The sequence below is a fragment of the Labrus mixtus genome, chromosome 21 (assembly GCF_963584025.1).
Source record: "Labrus mixtus chromosome 21, fLabMix1.1, whole genome shotgun sequence".
Taxonomy (NCBI): Eukaryota; Metazoa; Chordata; class Actinopteri; order Labriformes; family Labridae; genus Labrus; species Labrus mixtus.
The window spans coordinates 17,194,848-17,221,345 of NC_083632.1; the positions used below are offsets into that span (position 1 = coordinate 17,194,848).

Genomic DNA, 26,498 nt, shown 5'->3' on the forward strand with positions numbered 1-26,498 from the left:
AGAAGATACTCAGTTTAAGGATTAATTTCATCAGCAGGAGGACAGGTTTATACTGACACATTTTGAGCTTAAAAAATGTGTCTCATTACTTCCTCTTTTTTTTTCCAACTCTTTTTATTTAAATTTTTCAATAAAGTGACAAACATTTGTAAATGACAATGATACAGTCTGAAGCTCCCATTCCCCTCCTTCCGCCCACCCACCCACCCAGCTCAGGTCAGAACCAACCAGGGACATATGACACACTCATACACTCACTCAGACAGCACATTAGACACAACAGCAGACAGACAGTCCGAGAAACAAAGGTGAAAGAAGAGTGATATGGGTAAGTAAAAAAAAAAGACGTGGGTGAAGTGATCATTAATAAGAGAATACCAGTATACACAAACATACCGGAAAAAAAGCCAAGAACAAATAAATGATGATGTTAATTTATATATGGCAAGCCGTTTAGGAAATTAATATATTTGAACGAAGTCTGAATATATTGAATGAAACTTTGAATATATTGAATGAAGTCTGAATATATTGAATGAAACTTTGAATATATTGAATGAAACTTTGAATATATTGAATGGAAGTCTGTAGTGTTATTTCAGCTGACATTTCAGTAAGAGACTAACAAATCCCCTAAAGCTGGATGCACAAAGTGCGCTCAGCAATGTTTTGTTGAACATTACTACTCATAAGCAGTAAAAGTGTTCCAATAATTGAACTATGATCTTCAAGGTGACGCAATCTACATTCAAAATTATTCATATGATTTTGAGTTCAAACAGCTGTTTCAAAAAAGTTTTCACGGTCAACAAACTATTGGTATATTTCAGCTGATGTCATTTTGCAAAACCAGCATATTCAGCAGGGTGTCTTTTGGATGACAACAATGAAACTGGTGGATTTGGAGAATTGAAATCAGCTTCAATTCCATATATTCAGACTTCGTTCAATATATTCAAAGTTTCATTCCATATATTCAAAGTTTCATTCAATATATTCAAAGTTTCGTTCAATATGTTAATTTCCTAAACGGCTTGCCATATATATATAGATATATATATATCTATATATATATATATATCATCATCACACATAAGGCCACAACTGCATAAATCAGTGCCCCAGTTGGGCCACCTCAGTCAAAAAAGTCTGGACACGCCCCTGCTTGTGTCGGGTTGAAGCAGACTCTAAAGGTCATGGAAAGTTCAGACGCTCATGTTAGTGTTTATTAAGTTTCCTCTTGCTGTTCCTCATTTTACTCGATAAGCATACAGCTCTGAAAAAGTTGTGTTTTTCTTCAGAGCTGCCAATGACGCCATTTTACCTCATGAGCATCAAATAATAGATCAAAACTAAAAGTCAGACAAAAACTTGGGCATCAATCTGCATGATAAAAAACTATGACTGAATCCGTGTTTGAGAAAAATTGGAAGTTTATTTTGATTAGGAAAAACATGTAAATACAAGGGATACTTTGTCATTGAAGGGAAATATAAATGTACTGAAATAAAGTTTTAAAAAAGAGAATAGTAATGAGCGCAAGAATAAGATCGCAGATACAAGCGGTTGAAATGAGTTTCCTCATTAGACCCAGAGTGCGCAGGAGCGATTATATATCCCGTCTGGCCTGGGAACGCCTTGGAATCGTTGCTAGGGAGAGGGAAGCCTGGACTGACTTACTGCGCTTACTGCCACCACCAAGAGAATAACATTACCATGAAGAGAATAACATAAGAGAAGTATAGGAACAGCTTCAGGCTGGCTGGGTCTCTTCAATCGGCCATTTTCTTCAGATTGTTCTGTTAACCAGTTACTTCCCGTCTGCATCACACTCAGCATTTCAATCAGGAGAGACAATTGAATAAAGACAAATATTAATTACAATGAAATATGGAAATATTTCTTGACAGAAATATTTTTGGCACTTGGACTCTATGGGGTGGGCGATGTGTAGAATGACAATTCTTAGCAATTCTTAGCAACGGCAGAATAGATCCCCCCCATGGAGTCCAGACACTGGTGGTGGTGAAGCTGACGACTTGATGAGACCAGATGGGATGAGAAGTGATGGATGATGATTCTGCGAGATGGCGGAGTTGGGGAGGTGGAGGGGCACACGAAACATCAGCTTGAGAGACAGATAAACACACAGGGGAAAAAAAACACGGATTTCATTCCTTTCATACATGTTTTTAATTCTGTGTGGTTCTTCAATTTTGGTATAAGACATGTTGGAGAGTTTCTGTATTTGTTTTCTTTACTTTTTTCCATATTTGCTGAGCGTGTATTATGAGAGAGTCTTTTAGAGTTACCTGGTCTTAGGTTTCTGTTGTTGTCCTCACAAAACTGAATGTTACGTTGTCTTCTGGCTGTTAAAGAAGAAAAAAGTTATTTACAAGAACTCACAAAAAGTCTTCAAAAGAGTAAATAATGTATTCTTTACCAGATTGTTTCAAATAGAAAAAGTGAACGTTTTACTGGGATCGTTGGTGGGGACTGTCTGCTGCTATTGACCGCCCCCACCCGTTTGCCCCCTTCCTAAATATTGCCATATATAGACAATTCAAATCAAAATGACAAATGTCTCAGAAACTAAATTGAGTGAAACTGAAATAAAGGCAACATATTATGTAAAATACACTTTACCATGGTTTTCTAACACTAAGACGTGTCCCTAGTCTATCTATAAACCCCCCAATGATGAGAAAAGTCCATCCTCTGTGTCTTTTGCCTGCTCCACTTTTCAGAAAATGTGTGCTCAAACAGGCCGTTTGGAGATTTTCCCTTCATGACATCACAAAGGGCAGTAACCCCTCCCCCAGGTGGGTGACACTCCCACAGCTAGGTGTTTGTTCTGCTCTTCTCACTGTAAACAATTGGGCATCAAGCAAGAAAGCCCGAGCCACCCAAGCCATCCCAGAGAGGGGCGTGGTCAAATGCAGCTCATTTTCATTTAAAGCTACAGACACAGAAACAACCTGTTCTGATCATAGATCATAGAGGGGTTTATAGGCATGATACAATACAGGACCAGAGTGGATTTATAACAAGTAACTTCACAGACATGTTCTGAGGAACTCTGAGACTTATTTAAATTTGTTGAAAATGAGGATAATATGTCGCCTTTGAAACCTTAAAACGTCAAGTACAATCTGCAAATGCACCTTCAGTCTTCACTGTTTTGCAATGGAACAGTATCTGTAGTTACACAGTGTGGATAAGGGACCTGCACAGGTAGATAAATTGGCATAGCATACCGATATTGCAGCTGATGGTTGGGCTGTGGTGCGGTCTATAAGGGAAACGAAAAAAATCACATGAAACTGACTGTAGTGCAATGAAAATTATTTTCTTTCACATCTGAAAGGTGAGTTTGATCTATTCAGTTTATTCAGTCAGCAAACACTTACTTTGTCTTTTGAAAATAAACCATACCAACAAGCTGACCACTACAATGAGGACTAACACGCTCAGACGTATGGAGAAATTCCTCAGGTGAATGAAAACACTGTGGAAAATTATAAAGACAACACATTTTTTTGTTTTAAATTTGGCCTCCTTTAACTATCTCGTGTTCAAGAAATGGTTGTACCAGTTTAAAAGAGTTTAAATTGAATAATGAATAATATTAGCAGCTAGATGCATTGAATAACATGGATCTGGATTCAATAACAAATGTCTGATTTATTAATTACTCCTAAATAAACCATTCTATGCATAAGCTCAGGAGCCTGACCTGTTTGATTCAGTCTGAATCGTGGTGTGTTCCTCATATCCAATGGAAGATGTATGACTCACAGGTGTGGCTGTGAAGAAAAACACAGTCTTTAAAATATATCACAAAAATTAATATGAGTGAATTCTAATTTATCATGCTTGGTGAAGCAGGAAATTTGTCCAGGCAATCAAAATGACTTCAAATTCAAACCTTTACTTACGGCTACGAAATGTAATAACTGAACATTTTATAATACTGTACTTGTATTTTCAAACTATTTGTTAGTAGTATGGTACTTACTGGTGATCAGTCTCTCTTTAACAGTAACATGCACAGGCATCTGTACTTCTCCTTTGGCGCCGTAATACCAGCCGCTGCTTCCTGCCCTCAGTCCCCTCAGAGTCACAGTGAAAACGTCAGGGTTACTTGTACTTATTGATCCGTGTGGCTCCTTTACACAGGACCCTCCCAGTCTGCACCACTGAATTGCTCCTCTGATAGTATGGGTAAAGCGGATAGCAACATCTCCTCCGATAAATCCTGTAACCTTCTGATGATCCACGGAGAGCAGGGGCCGACCTCGAGGGAGAGGGAACAGAATTTACTACAACATTAAGGTTAACCATCAGTACTTTCTGCTGTTTGATACCTCTTGTAGATAAATGACTCCAACATTCACACTTACTCATGAAAATGTTTTTGAAGAAAACTGTGACCCACTACGTAGTCTATAAACCTTATGGGGTGCTGGTTTGATTGAAATGACTTCTTTGAGGCTAGACAGACGAAATTAAGCTATTATAAGCCTGTGAGCCTGAGCTCAGGGCAGACAAACCCTGCACCACAGACATTTGTGAATTAAAACACACATTTGTGGATCATGCATGGCAGTAATGTTGCAAATTCACATGGAAACAGACAGCCCATTGAGAGGCCAGTCTTTTAGTGATGAACCTTTTACTAATGTACCTACCATGCTGCCCATGGTAGGTACCATGGGCAGCATGGTACACTATTTGAACTGCACATGGCGCTGCACGAGTTGCGACTAGCAGTAGTGGTCTGTCTTTATTCGTCTGTTTTCTAATGTCGTCAGTGAATAATCGACCAGAAACAAACTGATTTATATCTCACTGCTCGTCGCACACTTCTGGGTATGGAGCTTTTATTCTTTATCATCACATGGACTTTGTTGGCTCAGTGTTTGTTTGATCCCTGCCACTCACATACGGGCCGGATTCCTCTTTTTTTTACATTTTTCAATAAAGTGACAAACGTTTGTAAATGACAATGGTACAGTCTGAAGTACCCATTATAAATGGGTAAACGTAAATTATAAATTCACACAACACAAACTTTGAGATGTTACAACACTTATGTATCAACATTATAAACACTATAACAACGACAAAAGTTACATTTAAGAAGAATTAATATCATTCGCAATGGATTGTGGGATGGGTAGTTCCTTGAATCCGGACAAAAAAGATATACATACAGTAGTCTTGTACCTTTTTTTCTTTTTTAACGATTTATTTTTGGGCTTTTTGTGCCTTTAATGGAGAGATTGGACAGTGGATAGAGCTGGAAATCAGGGAGCGAGAGAGTGGGGAATGACATGCGGGAAAGACTGTAGCCTCCATACATGGGGCACGCGCACTAACCACTGCGCCACCAGCGCCAACATAGTCTTGTACCTTTGACGCCAATTCAATTGTATTATAGTCAGGAACATTGGGGTAGCTGGTTGTTTGGTTCCAGGCTTCAATCACTTGGTTAGGTAAGGATTTTATGAATTTTTGATGGAGGATTTGAATGGGGACATTTACTTCTGGAGCCAGAGCCACTGAAAAAGGGGGCAATCATTGTTAGGCTCTTGTCAGATACTTTTTTTTTAGGGACCTGGAGCTTTACTGTGCTGGTTGGTTGGAGATGTTTGTGAAGCATTGCTGTTTTATACTAAGCAGCTCCATCCCTGTCTGAAGCAACAACTTTGTGTTCAGTAAGAATCAGCGTTATGGACCAAGCATGTAAAGGCATCACGATCTCACTCCCAACACCGACTGTGATGTTGCTCGGATGATCTCCCTTTCTGTGCTATTGGCTGATGCAAATGCAAATCAATATCTGAAACAAGTACCTTCTTTGTTTTTTGTTTTTATATAGCCAAACACTTCAACAGAACCAAAGAACGCCCTGCTGGATGTTTGAAGGGAACTTTAAGGGAATGGCTTACCCAGACAACCCTCTATATGGCTATTTTATGGTGTTCATTATTGTTTTTCTGAGGGCCTAGTTTTCTTACTGAACTTGCTTTAATTACTCTTGTTTGTGTCTGTGTATCTGTTAAGCATTCAATAAGCTGTCAAACACGCTTTCTAGTTGCAGACTGTTTGGAAGTCTACCTCACTGACTGTCAAACATTTTTACTCTTTATCTTATAGAATGACAAGCCCATCTTCTCAAAGGAAAATCATTTATTATCACTTTATTGATGTGATGTGCTTATACTCAGATTGTTCACACACAAAAATAACTGGATTAACACGACACAGGAGTCGCTGTGAGCATTAACAACTTAGGTCTAAACATGCATACATTTACTATGTTTATAGAATATATGCATTGCATATAAAATGGTAACTCTGCCTACTTAAAGTGTTTGTACATGATTTCTTATTCAGGTATGATCACTAATGCTAGAACCTAAACACTTACAAAAAAATGTGCCTAGTTTGTACTCTTTCGTCCAATCAACTACGCTGTAGTGGCCTACGCCTGCATGAGCACCACATACTCGTGCCTTGCTGTAACTGCGTAGCTTTGCAATACTCCGCCTATCTACAGAAAGTACCAGAATCTTATTTTGCTACTTTCCCCTATATTTCTGGATACTCTGTGCCAAATTTCATATTTGTATGTCTATTGATGCATTTTTAACAAGTTAATTTGTGACTTTACATTATCTTGACTTAAGCATTTTTCAAAAAGGTTTTTTTTTGGCCCCCCAGGACCAAACGGCCCCGAGTTGGGAGTGGTCCTTATCATCTTGTGATGGCCCAAGGTATGGGCCAAATAAAAATCATAGTGAAAAAAAGGTAGCAAAACATCTGGCTCCCGGACTATATGTCCCCAGTTTCTGGTTCCACCACATTCTCTGCTTGTTTGTGGACAGGAAACCATGCCGACTGAAGACGAGCAAATCATTTTGGATTTGGAACTCATGAGAGCGTTCTAGTGTTTTCCTTCTGCAGAATTTAGATGTGGCAGTGATACCAAAAATGTTATACATACTGGAAATAAGATGCTAACCAGAAAACCAATCACAGGGATTGAGGTCTGCTTTGTTTGGATGTGTAGCTACAATCTTTTAGGGGTGCATGTCAGGCTTTGTACATAAGCTTCTGCATGGGTACAGGGCTAAGTGATCCTATGGCTTATGATACGGTGTAGATTCGACAAAGAAGTATCAATCAGAAATTTGGAGAATAAGAGTAAGCTCTCATGCTCTGAGGCCAGTTACTGTACATTACAGGTTGGTAGAAAATGCCTAGTTTAAGTGTTTTCATGAAGTGTATTTTAATCCCAAACAAATTTGTATTTGACATCTTTCATTCTGTCTTTGTAAACTGCATCAAAGTGTTCTGCCTCTGCCTCTGTTAGCTGGTTTTTCCAGTCCCCAGCAATTCCTGAAACACAGCATGCAAAAGAAGTCACAAGTCAGTCAAAGAAATTCATATTTAAAAATGTGACTTAATGATTTGTTTGCTAAACTAACAATGTGTAACCTTTTATTGTATATAGCGTATGTATGTTAGTATTATATTAATATTCATCAGTGAATTTTGATCTGTCACATTGTACAGGAGATTTGAATATATAATGTGTACTTTTTTAAATCTCGACTTCAGCAGGCACGGCATGTCAGAGTGGGCTTTAGTAAGATATTCTTGTTTTTAGGAAATTAGCTTCTTTTCTGTCAGGATTCACTTCACTGTTTTTCAAAATGACAAATGAATCAGCAAACTCACAGCAAGAATTCTAAATGTCTCCAGTCATTTCAGCAAAGGTAAGGGGGACCACAAGCCGAGCTACAAGACCAAAGGTCAACAGCTGACAAAAATTCAACGTCTGATCATGCGTCATAGAGTAAAAACTCGTTAAGGCTGAGGTAAGAGTTTGATGTGGCACTAGAGGAATAAACAAAGAGTTAAAAGCCAAATTCTTTTAGACAGAACTAATTTAGAGTTGGAGTGACCCCATACTGAAACTGACCTTTCCTGAGAAACTCTGACTTTGTCTGGTCCATGAATTCACTCGGAACCAGAGAGTAGTTTGACATTTTGTTGCGCTTCATGTTCTTGAACAAACATTGTTCTGCTATCTTCTCTACCGCCTCAGCGTCCAACGATTTCTCCAAGAACTGAGCGATTCTGGTCACAGAGTCCTTCAGGTCCTGCAGCGGAGAGAAACATTTCCTGCATTGAATGTCACAGACGTGGACATGTTTTCTTTCACATCAGATGTTAAAAATGATTGTTAAGTCTTACCATGATCAGCTCTTCATATGAGATGTACATAATGTGCTCTTTGTCGTCAGCATTCAGCCAGCTCTTCACGTGATCAAACCATGAGCCGAACATGACTAGAAGGAAAAGAAAGTGTTCAGTCATCATCAGTAAATGATATCTTTCATCAACAATCACTGTTATTTCCATCAAAGTTAGCAGTCTTTGCACAACACGACTGTCTAACACCGTGTCCTAACAGTAAGCATTGGATATCATGTTGCATCGCTCATGATCGCACGCTAGCTGTCCACACAGCATCCATTAAATATTTCATTCTCTGCTCTTAAAATGTCAATTTCCCCTTGCAAAGAGTACTACTTCTAGTGCTTTTCTATTGAAGGTGGACAAACAGAAGTGCGGTGCGTTGTATTGAAGAGTTGTTGACTCAAATCACAGCACTCCGAAAGCTGGAAAAAAAGAAAAAGATTTTCTTTGGTGTTGTTGACAAAAGTCAAAGAACAACATTTCAATCACGGATCTGGATATAATTAATATACTTTAATCTCCACTTAGTACAACAAGCAAGCTGTGTCCAGTGAGAAAAGCGAATGCCAGTGCCTTGTAGTGCCCCCTTCCTCGTCCGTCTACACGAGCGACAGAGGGGAAAATAGAAACAGGGCGTTGGAGAAAAAACTGATAGGGCAGATAGGACACTCCGATAGTAAAAAATAGAATTACGCTGATTTTGTCACTGACGCTCGCTCGCTCCCGGGCTGTTAGGACAGGCTGTAAAGACCATTCTTGTATTTTAAAACTGGGCGATACTTAAACATATTTTTGAATCTTAATGACAAATGGGCAAAAAAAAAAAAAAAAAAAGGTTAGATTTAGAAAATGTGCAGGATCAAAGTATGTCAACTTGAAGAGTTTGTTTTGCCACTGATGGGCTTGGACGTCTATCTGGTGGTTTCCACAGGATCCGCCTGCGCAGAATACTAACTCCCCCAAGGTTTTGCTCCATCAGACGACACGCGACCTACCACACTGGGTCAGTTTCTGTAGAGCAAGAGCAGCTACGAGCAACTGTACTTTTGGGTGCACAAGATCACAGGAGAACTACACGATCACAGGAGAACAATGTGTAAACAAGCAGGTGAATTTGTCTTTCCAAGGTAGATTTGCTATTCATTTGGTGTCAGCATGTTTTGACATAATGTTGATAAAGTGATGGCATAAAGGATTGAGAGTTTGTATATTGTGCTTTATTTTGAAATTGACCAGATGCTCTGTGCTTTCTCTTGTCTGAATTCCTTTGTTTGTTTATTTGTGTGATTGTGTTACTGTGATGTTTGACATGTAAACTTTGGAACCAACATAATATTTAAAATGTTTGTCTTCAGCCAAAATAACAAACTGCAGCGCCACAGGAGCACGCTGCAGGCACGCGTCAAGCTGGACAGAATAGAACGACCCTGACAGGAAGTCAGACAAGGGACATACAAAGTCCGGTCAATTTCAAAACAAAATACAATACATTACATCAAAACACCAAACGAACAACAAAGCGACCTCGGAAAGACAAAACAACATGTTTGTTTTTCTCTTTTCCCGCGTGATCGTGTAGTTCTCCTGTGATGTATGTACGACTGCTCATGGCTGCACTCCGCTGCGCTCACGTTTCAGAAACAGACCCAGTGGCGCACAGACTGATCTGGAAATTGAGAGTTCCTACAAACATCCAGATTCTGCGGAAAAAAAAAAGGTGACCAAGAAGACCCATCTATTCAAGCGGTCTCTGTACGGTTGTCTGGTCTACACCAGGGTTTGCTTGACGGCTTTCACACCAGCGCAGACAAACCGCACTTCTTTTTTTTTAACTGAACCCAACAGTCGGGTTAGGTATGAAAATGATATAAATAACATTCTTAGCCTGTCAGTGGCTTAAACAAGAACTTTGAGTAAATGCTTTTCATCAGACAAACTTCATATCCAATATAACTCTGAAACATGAATAAATAAAGCCATGATTTACAAAGACCTGACAGTTACTGTGATTTGTTGTGTTATGTGTCAATAAATACTGAACATTTCATGCATGTAAAAATGACATCTACCTTCTCCGTTAAGGAATTTGTGGAGGAACTCGCTCTGTGGGCCCGGCTTCACCAGGAACGATGTTATCCCAAAATAGTGAAAGGAAGATGTGAAAACATCTTTGGGGTTCCTCATGACATAGACGACCTACAGTGATGACAAACATCCATTCATCATATGCTGAGCTTGAAGACTCACACATCCAGCATGGTGCAGCAGTTTCATTACCTTCACTTAGCAAATAGATTTACGCGTTAGGAAAGACTTCTATTTGACATCTACGTTCTTGAACATACCACATATAAAGGGGAATTAAGGCCTTTGCACGCAGACACCTGGCACACTGAGTCCGCTGCCTTTATTTCTCCATTCATTGCGAAAATTGACCATATGAGACAAAATTCGGCCCTCGCCCTTCATCAGACAACACACTAATTATCTAACAACACCCCGCTAGCGGGCTCAAATTAAACTGATATACATGCTAGTGGTATCAGTCTTATCTTTGAACTGTGAGCAACAAAGTGAACAACTATCTCTCCCACAGTATCAACCTTTTTTATTACACTACAGAAGTTGTGCTCCAAACTACCAAACTGCAATCATTTCGCAACATCAACCATGCTTCAGAAACACTTTGTAATCTCTGAAAAACCCTAATAACCAAAGCCACAGGCTCAACGACAGATTTACCTTTGGCTTCACTTCAAAGAAGGACGGTGGCATCATGTTGTAATGGAAATGTGTGGTAAACATGCGAGGAGATGGCCTCTGTTCAAGGTTAAGGATGCAAGCACGACTCTCCTCCAGCCAGGGAACTCGGTCCCAGTTTGGAAGAGTCTCAACAGAAGCTGGATCCCCTCCACTGCTGATCAGGGGTACAATCTCCTGCATCCAGGTCGTCCCTGAACCAAGGGAAACAGGAGGTTAACTGAGCAGTGTAGAAACACTAAGCACTAATGCACATCGTTTCCTGTGATCTGATATATCTTATTGATTTGTATGCAGCTCTAAATTAAGACCTACAGTAGTAACGTCAAACCTAACTTACCGTACAATACCCACTTACAGTTTATAACTCATATTGCTAAAACACTAACATAAACCACATATAGAGTAAAAAGGAAATTAGGTATTCGAGGGGGATTTCTCTCCTGTTAAAAGTTTGACATCCAGTTTAAAGTCTGACACTGCCCTCTACTGTCATCTCTTTGTAATTGATGCTGCTAATTTTGACGCTAACTGTGATTCTTGCCCAGTCTCCATGTCCACCATGCAGCCTCAATATACATATAAACACACACAATTTGATTTAAGAAATGAATTGAGCATCTTGTGTCATTCCTAATCTAACAATAAACTCCAGGGAATAAAAAGTCCCTTGGTTAAGATGAGGCCTGACGTGCAAAAACAGTAAGAAGTGACCTCCTGATACTTTAAGATAGTAATTAATTACAAGATTATTCATCAAGTAAACCTAAAAAACAACTCAAAGTGTACCACATTAGAGATGGGGGACTGTGGTTTTCTTAGCCGAGGGATTGTAAATGAAATGACAGATTTGAAATGACGCTAAAATTATTTTTTATCTAAAATACAATATATATACATATATGGATACATGATCATGGGCCATTTTTAATTTAGGTCCCAGTTTGTTGATGCTTTTATGCAGCAGTTGTGCAGTATTACTGCTGGACTCATCATTGAAGGATGGAAGGAATAATGTCACCACTCTCCTCGACCACCTTTTCTTTTTCTTCAAACCATCACACGTTGTTCAACATGAACTAGTCGTTGGATATTGTTACGATGTAAGCTAAAGTATGGGGGCGGCTGTGGTTCAGAGGTAGAGTGGGTCATGCTCCATCAGAAAAATCTGGCCACACATTGAAGTGTCCTTGGGCATGACACTGAACCTTAAGTTGCTGTTAAGTCCGCATCATGTGTGGATATGAATCCTGAAGCGAGGCCTGGTATTTTGCATAGAAGCATTTGGCCAGATGTGGCCAGTGAGGGCTTGGAGTGGTTGGAAGTAGAGCCAGACCGATTAATCAGCCAGCCGATATTGCCATATCAAGTGACTATCAGTATCGGCTAATTTTATCACAGATATGCGCCAATATTAATAGATTTATTCACCAGTTAAAAAGCATTTCATTTGAGTTTAATTGTAACTAGATTTTCTCTTTCCCCAGCAGAGGGGGCTATATGGATTACAACAAGCATTATCACTCTCCACAGCGTCAAGTGCGGATCTTTTCTCCATCATATAAGTTTTTCACAAGTGTTTCATAACTGCCTTTAAGGGATCAACACAATAAATGGCTCCATCTATCAGGGCTGGTTTAAAATATCGATTCATCAATCCATTGCAATTATTTTTTTCCCAATACAAGCCCCTGTCCACTGGGTTCACTGTTGGTGCTGTGAATTCAGGTCAGGCACAATTGTGTACTTTGCATATAGTTTTTGTCCATGTCATGTCACAGCACTGTTATGTTTATTACGATTTGCTGCAAATTCAGCTCAGGCACAAATGTGGACTTTAGGTCAAACTGTACTTAAATGTTTTATTATTTGTTCATTAAAGAATGAAATGATAAAAAACATTTTTGAGTCAGTATGTTCTAAACCTATACAAAGTATGCACACATAATGATTTAACAAATATCAGAAGGTACTGTGATGAGTTATCTGAAATCAAACTGAATTGTGAGATTGTGGACAATACCCAGCTCTGGTATATATCTATAAAGATTGAAGATAAAGCTAAGAAAGATATTGGCCAATATATCGGTATCAGATTTTTTTTCTCTCCCTAATATCGATATCGGGAAAATTTCATATCTGTCAGGCCCAAGTTGGAACACTAGAACTATATTTAGATATAGGCTAAAGGCGTTATATTAAAGGGGACAAATTATGAAAAATCCACTTTTACAGTGTTTTTGAACTTATGTTTGGGGACCCACAAAATGTGAAATAAACCCATCCAGTCCTTTGTTTGTGTTCTGCATAAGTCTTACAACACAGAGAAAAATGCTCTGTTTCAAATTTCCTCCCCTCCCCTGGTATCTCCACCCATGGACTCCACCCTTTATTCTCGTGAAGGAGTGATGTCTACTGGGAAAACTCAGGGGTGTTCATTGCATTTAAAGAGACACACACACCAAAACGGAGCGTTCTGAGAGAGCTGGTTTATACAGGGTCACAAACCTCCTCTGGTGCTTGATTCATGTTATATTTTGACCAAAGCACAGCACAGATGTTTCATTTAGACCACAGGGGACTGTTTGAAAAGGTGGAAAATTTTGTTCATTAAATCTTCACCACTACTTCACTCGAAGTACACTGATTTACACAAGTCTATCATATTTATGATAAATAAAATCTTATGTCATGGTGGTAACAAAGCCAGTACTAACTATACAAGCTATCAAAACAACATCAAAGTTGTACTGGCTGTCTAATTCAAAATTTTTAGACAACATTCAGATCTGGTTTGAATGAAAGTTTCTTTACACTGAGTATTCCTTCAAACTGAACTGCGTCACAGGAGTAACTCCAGCCTCACGTCAAACATAGAAGAACTTGTTTTTAGTCTCTTGTGTTTTGGTGAGCTATAAAGATTTTCCCGCATGGACCTAATAAAAATACAAGACTTAGATCTACATTCGGTTAAAGTAAATGTCCTCGGGGATTAAATAGGTGATCTAACAAACATTGGTCCAAAGTTCAATATACATATATATATAATATAAACACGTAGGCATTGTAAAGGTAGGTCAGCCTATTCTCCAGGTGCATTACTCACCGTCTCCACGCCAAAGGGCTGGTGCGGGCGTAGACCAGCTGCTATAGGCTTAGACTACCGGGGGAACTGGCACCCTGAGCTCCTCTCTCTCTCTCTCTCTCTCTCTGTGCATATACAGTACATCATATTACTGCATGTATCTATCTATAAATCTCAGTCACTAACCACCTACTTTCCTGGGAGCTCTTGAGCTCTCCTAGGCTCCTTGACGGCTTGCCAGAACAGAACTTTCTCAGATGTGTTAGTTCTGACAACTCGAGTTAACGACTACAGCAAGTGTGAAATGTTTACGTGACACTTAAAACTCAAACAAGTTGAATATAACACTTTGTTTATTTTCTTATGACAAACAAGGATAACCTGTAGGCGACTTACAAGTACTAAACTCAGTCTAAAACTGCTCCATAAGACTGTTTCCCCGCCTCTCATCATTATCGACACATTGACAGCTTTGTGTTTCATAACAGCAGACATGTTCAGACGGTGGAAACCTGAGCTACTCACCTGACTTGGGATACGTTACAATGAGAATATCATCAGGGCGAAAAGTGAAGTCCTCGTAGTATTTGAGGCTCTCTTGGGGGTGCAGAAGTGAGGGCAGATAGACCCCCTTGTACAGGGTGTACAACTCTGCCTCAGTCATAGTTCGAGATGGAAAATTCAAAGAATGTCTGCTGCTGCAAGAGGGTAGCCAAAGTTTCATGCTGCATTCAAGCTCTCCTCGGACTGTCCATTTCTCCGAGTTGGTTTTAGTGTTTCGACTTTGTGTTGGCGAGCTCTAGTTTATTTACAGCCAATATCGCTAAAACGTTAATCCACGTAAGAACTATTAGGCTATATAATTACATTTAGATTATTAACATAACTTTTTAGTCCCCTTGCTTTAGGGTAATATGATGTTAAGACTTGTATCCATGTTTTTTCCGACTCTCCGATTTGATGTTCCAATTTAAGGAAACCCAATCCTGATTTTTCCCCTCCCTTTCTCTCTCTCTCCCGCTCTCTCTCTCTTCCTCTCCCGCTCTCTCCCTCCCTCCCTCTCCCTCCCTCTCTCTCTCCCCTCTCTCTCTCCCTCTCTCTCTCTCCCCCCCCCTCTCTCTCTCTCCTTTGTATGAAAATGGAATGTGCATAGTAGTGCAATGGAAAACACATAAACACAAAATAAGTAATTGGATTTTTAAGAAAATGTTCCTATATGAAGTAAAATTGTTTTATGCCTTTGTGCTCCATAAGTTTTGTGTTTATGGGTTCTATATGTCCAATAATCCTCCTTAAATTTTCTTTAGCCTTAATATACAGTGTGCCTTTTCTGTGATGTTTTAGTTTCAAGTGTGTAAATCTAACTGGAAGTCTTGTGTTAGGCTAATAGAGTCAAATGTAAAAAAACAAACAAAAAACAATCACTTTAAATTGAAGCCTGTGTTGTTTTGTGTTGCAGCCAATGCACTAAGTGGAGGTGGAGACCAGGGAGTGCACTTTAAAACCTAAGTAAGTGGAAGTTCCTGTTTGGCCTCTCTTGCATTTTCTTTATTAGACTTTTGCCATTTAAAAAAAAAACATCTTTGTGTATGTTTTGTCTGAGTTAATATAAATACACAAATAGAGGATTAAAATGTATTTATTACTGCAACATCAAACAGACATGAGCTAATAAAATGAGCAGCGAAAATAAAATCAAAACTGAACCTGATAGTTTAAAGAAAAACATGTTGGTATCATTGTGACTGTGAACCTGCGATAATAAGAGCTCATGAAAAGATCTGGTTATGGATGAATGACATTAAATAAATGTGATAATATTCAATTCAAAACTGCTTTTATCAACAACATTGATCCTGTATCCCATCACATTATGCACATGATGAATTGAAAAGCAAAAACACAGATTGGCAAACAAATGACACATCAGTTAGTTATTGTTGTTTTTGCACAGACAAATGTTGAATGGTCGTGTTGCAGTGATCTCATGTTAACAGCAGACTAGTATATCTGATGAACTTTACAATGGGGTCATGCTGAGATAGTGTTATTAGAAGTAAAAAGGGGAACCAGTCTGTTGCAGGCGAGTTGACGTTCAGGTAACAGCACCTACTTGTTGTCCAGCTCTCTCACGTGCTGAGGTTTCCTTCAAATGATGTTCAAGCTGCCCCTCACCTGTAGTCCTTCTAGCGGCGACTTTCAGTGTGACTATATGGAAGACTTTGTGATTGGTGGATGTCAAGCGATGGATAAGTATCCTTCTGCATCTGGTTTAAGAGTTCTATCATACTGCTCAACATGAAGGCTTGAATAGAGCCAGGCTCGGTCCAGAAAACAACTGACAGCAAAGATGACTGAATGTCAACGAGATCTTCTACTCAACTTCAAGTGGTGCATTTAATGTCTCTGTGAAAAGACGCTGTCAGCAATCAGCCTTTATAGCCTTAGACATCCATTCAGATCTGGCCACCAGTAACCTCAGTCTATCACCTGATGACTGGATCAGCTCCTTTCCACTGACAGAAACGATAACAACAAACTGTTATCCAAATGAGATGATTTCACATCCGTTGCTCAGATCTACAGGTAAACCTATACTTACCTCTGGTAGTCCATTCCGAGCAGACTGACTCCATTGACAGCCAGGATCCGGTCTCCTGGCTGCAGCTTCTCACAGCGGGCTGCAGGAGAGTCTGGGACCACTGCACGGATAAAAACGCCTTTCACCCTCATGTTGGTGTCCTGAAAGAGAAGGGATGTGCGCGACTAGACGATTAAAATTGTCACACTCACTTGTCTGCACTAGAATTACTTAGCTGGTTAAACAAATTATTTTAAGATGGAGATGAGATTTATTTTTGTGAAGCTTTATTTTATAGATCTTTATTTTTCTCAGGTTGAGATGATATACATTATTTAATTTAATGCTAATCCATTTATATTAACATTTTGTACTTTGCAAGAGTATCTGTTTGATATGATGCACTTTGCCTTTAAGGTTACTCATGGTTACGGTTGGAGGAGTGATATTGCTTTAAGACAAGTAAGGTGTTGCTGTTGTTGTTCCCGTGCTTTTGCTTACCCACACCCGAAGATATATTTCAATCAAGTATGTTTAGTGTTATAGTTAACGGAAAGACAACCCAGGATTAAATCAACATCATCCAAGAAGCGACGTTACATTATTAACATTTTTATATGTTGGCCCTCAATCCCTGTCAAGTGTTGTGTCTCAGCTGTAACACATCCTCCCGCCACTAGATGGGGCTGTCGACCCAGTTTATGGGCCTTCTCTCCTCCGCTCCTCTGCCTAAATGTCACGAACAGATGGCATCTCATAGGAGCAGCATTTAGCAATATTTTGATCAAGAAAATTGAGATAAAGCTGTAGTCGTTCTTCCGACTTCAGTGTGTTCAAGTGATTTCAGTTCGGAAAGTCGGAATGTTGTAACAACAGCAAAAAACAGCGTTGATGCTATGAAGAAGATCAGTGAAATGTCACTGTTAAAAGTGATATTTGAGCAAAAAGTTGATGTGCAATACCTGAATTAATAAAACAATTGTTAACATTAACAAAACATATTTTGCCCCCCATGTGATGACGATTCTGACGTCAAGTCGGGAAGTCGGGCACCTAATTCTTTTCCCAGTTTCCGAGTTGTTGTTCCGACTTGAGCAGGTGTTCACGAGCACTTTACTACTTGGAAACTCGTTTTTCACATGAATGCAGCAGAAGCACAGGCATGATGTGCCACGGGTTTATTTTATAGGGGGTGCTACAACTATAAAATGAAGGATTTCTCTGGCTTTGATAAGCGTTGGAAATATTTGAGCTAATTTAAGTACTCAACAATAAAATATATAAAACATTTTTAGGTTTAATCTATTTTTTAATGAGGTATATTTAAGTGTCAACAATTCAGATATTAAACCTTTAAACTATTTTTGTACATTACTTTTTAACGACTGTCGCCACCGTAACCAGGTCGGTGTTGATGCCAAAACAGCTTTGTTTAATTTTCCACAGTGAGTGAAAGTAGGACGATGCATTTCCACAGGAAACACAAAGCATACATGTAAGAAATCCCCAAAGGGATCATTTGTACCCCTTGGTCCACAGGGGTCAGCGAGATTGACGCGTAATGAAAATTCCTAACGGGAGCTTAACGTAAACAATTTAATGTTAGCACAGGTCTCTCACTCACCCTTGTGTCAATCAGAGCAAGACCAACTCCACAGGCACCTCGCTCCAGCTCCAAACTAAAAAGCTCATAGTCTTTGTCATCATAATGGTCCTTGGCCTCTTCCTCCGCCTCATTCTCCTCTTCCTCTTTAAGCTTAACAAATCTCTTCAAACTGGGGTACTCTGATTTCAAAGAGTCTCCTTTCAGTGCAGACAGACATTCAAACACTAATCCACCTGAGGAGAAAAACAAAGGACTTGATGATTTTTCTTGCACTACAGACGAACAGTAGGCTGGAGATTTCTCTCAGTACTACACCTTTCTCATGTGCATCCACACCGGACGACCAGGGGAGGGCCTCACTCTCACCCCTCACCCATTTATCTGCCTTCACCAAATCGATAGGATGAATGATGTGGGGGGTGTTAGGTGGGGTGGGGAGACAGGTCGGGTCCAGAGCTGACCTCCTCGTTGAACCCGTGTCGGTCTCTCTGCTCTGCATCTCCAGATTTCTGAGCTTATGGGACAAAAGGAGGGCACCGCAGGAGCCGATCTCATTAAAGTACTGAGCGGGGGCAGGAGAGTGTGGTGATGGGGGTGTTGGAGGTAAGGCAGCAGAGGGAGGAGAGGGGAATTGGAGTTCATGGACAGTAGACAAAGATGACACCATTTCAGTGGCCGATTTGTCCAAGGATTCCTGACTGACTGCTGGTCGGATATCCATCTTAATCAGTTTGGCCTCGCTGGGATTGGTACCAACCTGGAGGACAGAAAGCATGAAACATTTAGGCTGAATAAAAATGTGCACATCTATTTTATAAGACAGATCCATGGGAAAGTAATGCGCATCGTCTTACTTGCAGTGAACAAACTGGCAGTGTGTCAGGACCAAACATTGCAAGTTAGAGCGTGTGCATGCACAACCGGGTGATCTAATTGTGAATGAATTGAAGTTATCTTTTAGAAAGGGGCATTTCCTTTTAATCGCAACAGTGACGTTGGAAAAATAGCCTATCAGTGGTGGTTTTGACCGCCCATCGGAGACTGAGACAAGACCGATTTAAAATGCTTTCAATATCCCAGATGAGACCAAGACCTTAAAAAAGTGGTCTCAAGACCAGTCTGAAGTCCAAGACCGATTTCAAGTACTACAACACTTTTATAGTTTACTTCAAAGTGAATAGTGAGTGATTTAAGACACAGCCAATGAAAGTTCTTTAAAAGAGGAAGGCTAAGTTCCATCAGGTTTTAAAGAGGTCATATTATGCCCTTTTTGGGGTTCGTATATTTAATCTATGTACCTACTTTTGTACGTTCACAATAGCTAAAGTCAGAAAAAAGTGTCTGTTTTCATGTACTGCTCCTCCTTGCTCCCTCTACGCTCTGAGTCCGTCAGCTACGCTCTGCTGTGCCCCCACTGTTAGACCCCACGTGGGCCAAGTCTGCTCTGATTGGTCTGCCGATCTGCTCTGTCGTTATTGGTCAGTTGCTCAGCACGCGTCTCGGAAATTTCAACATGAGCTGCTGGGCTTGCTACAACGAGCCAATGGACTTAGATCAGTGATCTCACACTGACAATGACGCCGCACTGACACATTTTTATCGAGGGGGGCTAGAACCGAACGTTACATGCAGCTAATGCTACAGCTAACAGGAGGAGGTAGGAGAAGCCGCGTTTCTACGGACTTTGAATTTTTGCACATAGATGTGCCTAAACATGCACAGGACACATGGAAAACACACTAAAGAGCATATAAAACCAGAAAAAGTATAATATGGGACCTTTAATGTGCAATAAGCTATCTTTCTAACTGCAGTAAAGCTGAGAAACAGCATCAGTCATATTTCTGAACTTTTATCAGGATGGCACAACAGATTGCACTTTAGTACCTTTTGCTCATCAGTTGCGTTGACCACCTCATACTTTGAGTCAGAGAGGGTGCAAATGAACTCCTTGAGCTTGTCCAGCTGCTCACTCAGCCACACATCTGTGACCTCGCTTCTCAGCTGGAACTGGTAACCACTGTCTGGCAGCACAAGAGGATGATGGGTGTCGAAACTCTCCAGGATGTCATCTGAGGAAGGACGGCCATGTTGCATTCATTTGGAATATTATGAAGCGAGAGAAAAAAATTGCACGTGAGAAATTCCCCGGATGTTTATATAAATTGTATTGTGAATATTGAGATCATGAAAAAGCTGACCAGTAAACCGGACGACTCACCGGTTTTTTGTGCTGCAGCCTGGTCGAGAGCAGACGGAGCCCAGGTGTGTTTGAGGGGAGACGCTGGGCTGTACAGACTCAGCAGGTGGTTCAGCTGGGCCGGACTCAGGGCAGGGTACTCAGACCGCAGGTCCAGCCAGGATTTCTACACAGACGAGAACATGGGCGCACATTTAAACTGACATCTTTGTGAATTCTTGATCATTTGTGAAACTCTACTTCTGCATCCTCTGCACATGGGTTATGTGCCATGTGCTGCAGGCTCTACATCATGCAGTATTTCAACTCTACTTTCCCTTTTACATTTTATTCATGTATGTGTTGAGCACATTATAGTTTATAAAGGAAGCATTGCAGAAGGGCCTGAACCTGCACTATTTCTAATGGCCAGAAGGGGGTGGAATTCACTAGGTGCAAAAGAAACAGATGCCAAAAGACGTCAGATTGCGTGAATCTAGATAAGGGAATAAAGGCTACTCTTTATTTGACTTTTTAAATCATTAAACGTCTTCCTTATCAGTCTATGGACATAAAACTAAGTTTCACATCTTAAATACAGCTTGATGGTAATGTTGTTGATGATGGTCCCAGTCTGGTTAAATGTACATGTTTTCACCTTTAAATTAGAACTAAGACCACCCTCCTTTCACTCCTATCATGCATGCTAACTCAAACGTCCCCTCCTCGCTGGCGTAAACATTTCATCAGTTAAAGCAGAGGTCACCACCCACCACATGTGTCTGGACCTCATGCAAGGAAAAAGATGTAATTAAAAAGTCCCCCTGCAGTGTCCGAGCCTCAATCACTTTCTGACAAGACTTATTACACATTTGACAATTATATTTAAAAAAAACACTTTTTTTTTGGTATTTTACTTATATTAAGTCATGCTCTTTGCCCTCTGGAGCTGGAGTGATCAATTCATGCTGATTTTTATCGATATGTTTCAAATTTAAAAACACTTTAAGGTCCATATAACTGCACCTGCCTTATTTACAAAGGATTTCATCTTTTCCTTGTGTGCTAGATTTGTGTCTCCCAGATGTTGTGATGATATTTTCATAAAAACTGTAGCTGGTGTGCCGTAATGGACATGGCTCTCTTTGACAAGACATTCAAATGTCTGGTTAAATAAAGGTTTAAATTAAGAAAATAAAAAAACCTACACATACAGCTGATATCTCTTTTCTTCCTTTTCTGCTATTTCATTTTACAGCATTTGCATAGTCACATCGTGTCTTGAGGAAGAGAATATGTTTACAGACAACGTATCCATTACGTTTTTATGACAGCAGCACATACAGCAACAGTATGACAGCTTTTAGTAGCAGTTCATGCTTCCTTAAGTAGGCTTGTTTTATGGTCAAATACAGATTTTTATAATTAATGATGTTATTGGTAAAGTTTATAGTTGGCCAATTCCTATTTTGTGTGTGTGTGTGTGTGTGTGTGTGTGTGTGTGTGTGCGTGCGCCCGTGCGTGCATGTGTGTCTATTCTTACCTGTAATAAGATCTTTCTCGGTGCAGCTAGCAGATTAATTGCAGACGAGAGAGTGTGTGTATGCTTCAAGGCCAGTTCTCCCAGTCCAGCTGTGTGAGCCCAGTCAAGGAGAACGTTAAGATTGGACCGCATGCGAACACCGTGGGACCATTGGTAAAAGCCCCGCTCCGAGCCTGTGTGTAGATCAGGAGAGAAACATCTTTAAAGTCCCCACTTTTCTCAGCTAAAATCTGCAGGACAAACTGAAGTGGACCTTTGTCAAATATAGTTTAAGACTTGAGTTGGTGATTTTTCTTCTTCTCCATCTCGACACTTTGGATCCAGAATAGACCATACTTGGTCAAGAGGTTTTGAAAAGCATAACCATATCTGTACCAACTTGTCTTATCCACACCCTAAGGCATAAACTGCACAATAAATGACACCATCATTTACTGAATGAAAATGATACTGTAGTGAGTCAAACTTTAAACTATAAACAGAGATGTAAACACGTTGGGAAAAATCCCACTTAAAAAATCAAGTGAGATTAAGGCTCATTTTCTTGTCAACTTAAAATACATTCTTTTGGCAATCAGTGATGTTTTTTTACCCCCTGCTGGTCGTTAGGAAGAATGCAGGTTTGACACTTTCATTTTGACTTTTGTAAAAAAAAAAAAAAAAAAAAAGAGTGAACCCACTTTTGTAACAACAATTTCTTATTTTGAAAAATAGTCAGTGGCAACAATAACCTTGTGGCAACAAAGTGACAGGGTTGACGTTTACACTGTATCTCATTCCCCTGAAAAGTCTCTTTTAAAATCTTTGGTCTTTATTCTTTTATTTTTCTTTATTATGTTAGGTTTTAAAGCAGAGCCATGTATCTTTAGATATATCCATCTATCTGTTTGTCTTTCTACATTAGATACTGGATATAACCTGTGAAACACTGATATACCTCTCTCCATGAGTGAGTTGAAAAGTGACGCATTGATGAAGTAGAAGAGGTAGCCAATGAGCTGCGAGGAAATCTCTGCGTGGAGCTGGCAGTCCGACAGCAGTTTCCAGGTCTCGGTCAGAACCTCCACGAGCTGCTGGATCTCACCAGGGACCTGCAGCCCACCCTTACCCAGGACCGGAGCGCTCTCGACAGTCACCTCCAGCTCAGGACTCCCCCTGGACAGGTCGTAGTCCAGAAGGCCCGGCAGAATGGGGTACAGGACCTGATGAGACAGAACTGATTCAGTCAGGGAGAACTGTGCAGCTCAGTGTGGGGTTGACTCACTCGACCAGAGATGGATGACAATTCCTGTGGGTCAATTTGAGGTTGGAAAAGTTAACAATGTGTGGAGCATGTTCTGATCGCTAGGATGAACTAAACATATAATCCTCTAACACAAATTAAGACCACCCATTCAGCCTCTGCATGTCTGTCTCTGTGTGTTTCTCACACTACGACACAGCTGATCAGGCAGAGAAAAACCAGCCGAAACAAGAGGGACAGAGACTATTACATTTCCTTCTCTGCAGCCAAAGGTCCTCACTGCTCTTCAGTACGAGCCTGGACAACGATAGCTTTGTTCAGCCTAATTGTGCACAGACATCCCCCTTCCCCTCCGATCTCACTCTTACACCCACCAAGCTTCCGAGGCCAGCGCCAGCCAAAGATCCACATTCCTAAAAAGCTGAATATGGCTCATGTGGGCTTGGCATGGTGCTGCAACAGGGCTGCTGAGTGAAGACTTCTGAAGGAATCCACCCTGAGAGGATCATCTTACATTTACTGTAAGGCGCCGCAGGCAGAACATGAACGTAAGAACGCGACAGCCAAGGCTCCCATCACACATGAGACAATGGAAATGGGCAAACATGAAGTCAAATAATCCTGAAGCGTTTCTGGTTGGAAAATATCACTCAGCAGAGCCAAACCAAAGAGGATTCATTTATTCTGGGATTACCACATGCATCCATGGCATGCATTATTCCAGATTCAAAAAGTGTGTATTCTGTACATGCTTATTTGTGCATTCAGTCATTGTGATGGACAAGTAAACACACAAGTCTAACCACAAGCCTGTTACAGTGCCTCTGTATTCATAATGACATGACTTTAAATGGAATAGCTGCTCACCAGTGGCGCCTTTTGTTTTCCATCCCACAGCAATTACACTCCCATTAGCATGAAATATCCAACATAAACAAAGATTTACCACTTCTCTTTGTTTCTAGTTAGATTTTACTCTGACCAGAGTAGGGACAGGGTCACTTTGTGTCTTTTGAAGGACTTTTTGTCACTTTAAGAACTAGAAGGAAGGTAGAAAAAAGGTAAGAAAGAAAAAAAAAAACACATTTGTTGAGCTAAGTCTTGCCTTGCTATGCTGTGATTGGCTAGTAAAGCCAAAATGGCAGTCATAGGAGTTTTACCATGGAGCCCAATGTTCATACCCTGTAAAGACCTAAGACTGTATATAAAGAGCAGGCGGGAAATGTTTACTGAGGTATTTGATCAACTTTATTCAATCTTGTGTCCAGTTTTCCCCCCTGCTGGTTGTTTGAAAGAATCCAATTTTAGGGCAACTCAGTATGGACTTTACACCAAAACCTCAGGCTATGTCTTTTTCCTATAGGCCTACAGTATCTCCAAAAAACATTTTCCATACCATCTTTTCCTTACCCTAACCAAGTAGTTTAGGTTGCTAGACCATAGACTGTATAAAACATGGACGTAGTCTCGGTGAGAGTATTACTGCCCACTTGGAGGACAACAGCCTTCGTACATGAGTTGCATCCATTAGACCATCGGTGCCTCTTCAACCTAACTTTCGGTCAATCTACAAACAGGCAAAGAGGTGGAGCTGAGGGCCTTAAGCCTCGTGGCAAACAGCTACAATGCCTCAACTTTGCCACGTCCCTAATTACGCATATATGATTCACTTTTAGGCCTGATATAAAATCAGTACAGAACGATAAAGGAATGACCTATTGGTACTAAATTCGGTCCTTGTACCAGGCTGTAAACTGTTTACTTCTGCTGTCTAAATGATCATTTAAACATGGGACTCAATGGGGATTCCTTGGCTTTTGCAGCCATCCTCAAGTGGACACTTAAAGAACTGCAGTTTTTTGTACTTTCACATGGGCTTCATTTTTCAACACCGCTTGATATAAACTTAAACACTTAAACGTTTTGAAACTCTTAAATGCAATAAACTGTGGTTAATTGCATTTAATGCACAACAACTTGTAGTCTAGGTTCAGGAAAAGAGAAACAAGTCACTTGACATTTTAGAACTGTGGTTTGGAAGTGTACCCCCGCCCTAGAGCCCTAAATGCAAACTTTGAGACGGGTGCCACAGCAAAAAACTGCAGGATAAGGTGGAGCTCTATAGGGGGAAAAAGTAAATAAATCAGCTCAACCTCCATCTTCTGACCTTGAAGCATAAAAAACTCCCCTGCTTAAGTAAAATTCTGGGTCAGACTGGCCACACTGCAGTAAGCACAGACATAAATCACTTTTGTCAACTAGTGAAAGGAGAAGGATAGATATTCTTAAATAAATCATCAGGCCTTTGCCAGGTTAGTCCTCAGCTTGACATCCACATTCCAACCAAATTCTGTTGTGTCGGTCCAGGAAAGATGAGGATTAGTGCCTGCTGTGAAGTGGCAGACATGATGGATGACACGAGACGCCTGGATTTACTGGTAAGACCACCCCAACTCAATCTGAAAACACTGAAATGTGTATCCACACTGATTTCGGTAGTGCTCTCCGTCTACACTGAAATAAAAACAACAACAGGAAAACATCTACGTCGTCCTCATCATCAAAAATTCATCTTGGTCTTTTGGCGAAAATGAAACACATTTCGGTTAAACAGCCGCCACAATTCCTGAATGACTCATCACAAAAGTTTATTAAAGTTTGTTGAAGCCATTTGAAGGAAAATTGCCTCCTAAATCATCTTCCTGAACACATTAAAGAAAGAAAATGGGACTTCATTCACATTTCCAGCTCACACACTTTGCCTCCTGCTGAATGTTTTGAACTTTCTGACCTCAACAGCCACAGGAAGAAAACTACCTCTCTAATGTGCAACTAAAGATCTTTGGCTTCTGGGTAAAATATATATAAAACATCACTTAGGGCCACATTTAAAAACAAGTAGAATTCTGGGAAATTGGTTCAGTCAATTTTTCTTCCATTGAGGATTGAATATCCGTCAAGCGATAGGTAAGTCCACTGGGAGAAAGATTGGGTCCGGAGCTAAAATTAAAACCAGACTGCTGCAGCAACGAATAAGCCTTTAAATAGTACATGTATGCCCTCTACCAGTTGAGCTAACATATGTTTGGTAGTTTTAAACCTAGGTCCTACTTTCACATGATTTGGAGTCTCAACAATAAAAAGGTATAAAAAGTTTTGGAATTTCTCCAGCAGATTGATTAAGTCAGCAGCAACAAAACCATCTGTTATGGCTTCAAAATAAACTT

General features: G+C 40.2%; 2 protein-coding genes across 2 annotated transcripts in view; both read right to left on the reverse strand.

The window, feature by feature from the left end:
• Positions 1-6,177: 6,177 nt before the first annotated feature.
• Positions 6,178-14,846, reverse strand: sult2st2 (sulfotransferase family 2, cytosolic sulfotransferase 2). The gene is made up of 6 exons (XM_061027661.1): positions 14,645-14,846; positions 11,017-11,228; positions 10,344-10,470; positions 8,269-8,363; positions 7,994-8,174; positions 6,178-7,407 (listed from the first exon to the last, which is right to left on the reverse strand). The coding sequence occupies exons 1-6, from the start codon at positions 14,841-14,843 to the stop codon at positions 7,298-7,300; spliced, it is 924 nt and encodes a 307-aa protein (XP_060883644.1). The 5' UTR covers positions 14,844-14,846; the 3' UTR covers positions 6,178-7,297.
• Positions 14,847-15,742: 896 nt separating this feature from the next.
• LOC132955669 (ras-associating and dilute domain-containing protein-like) overlaps positions 15,743-26,498 on the reverse strand; it is a 32,495-nt gene continuing 21,739 nt past the window's right edge. The window contains exons 11-18 of the mRNA XM_061028608.1: positions 22,966-23,230; positions 22,029-22,201; positions 20,528-20,672; positions 20,194-20,378; positions 18,622-19,063; positions 18,325-18,539; positions 16,722-16,861; positions 15,743-16,635 (exon numbers count right to left, since the gene is read on the reverse strand). Of these exons, the coding sequence (XP_060884591.1) occupies positions 16,542-16,635; positions 16,722-16,861; positions 18,325-18,539; positions 18,622-19,063; positions 20,194-20,378; positions 20,528-20,672; positions 22,029-22,201; positions 22,966-23,230 (1,659 nt within the window). The 3' untranslated portion in view covers positions 15,743-16,541. The remainder of the gene's footprint in view (positions 16,636-16,721; positions 16,862-18,324; positions 18,540-18,621; positions 19,064-20,193; positions 20,379-20,527; positions 20,673-22,028; positions 22,202-22,965; positions 23,231-26,498) is intronic.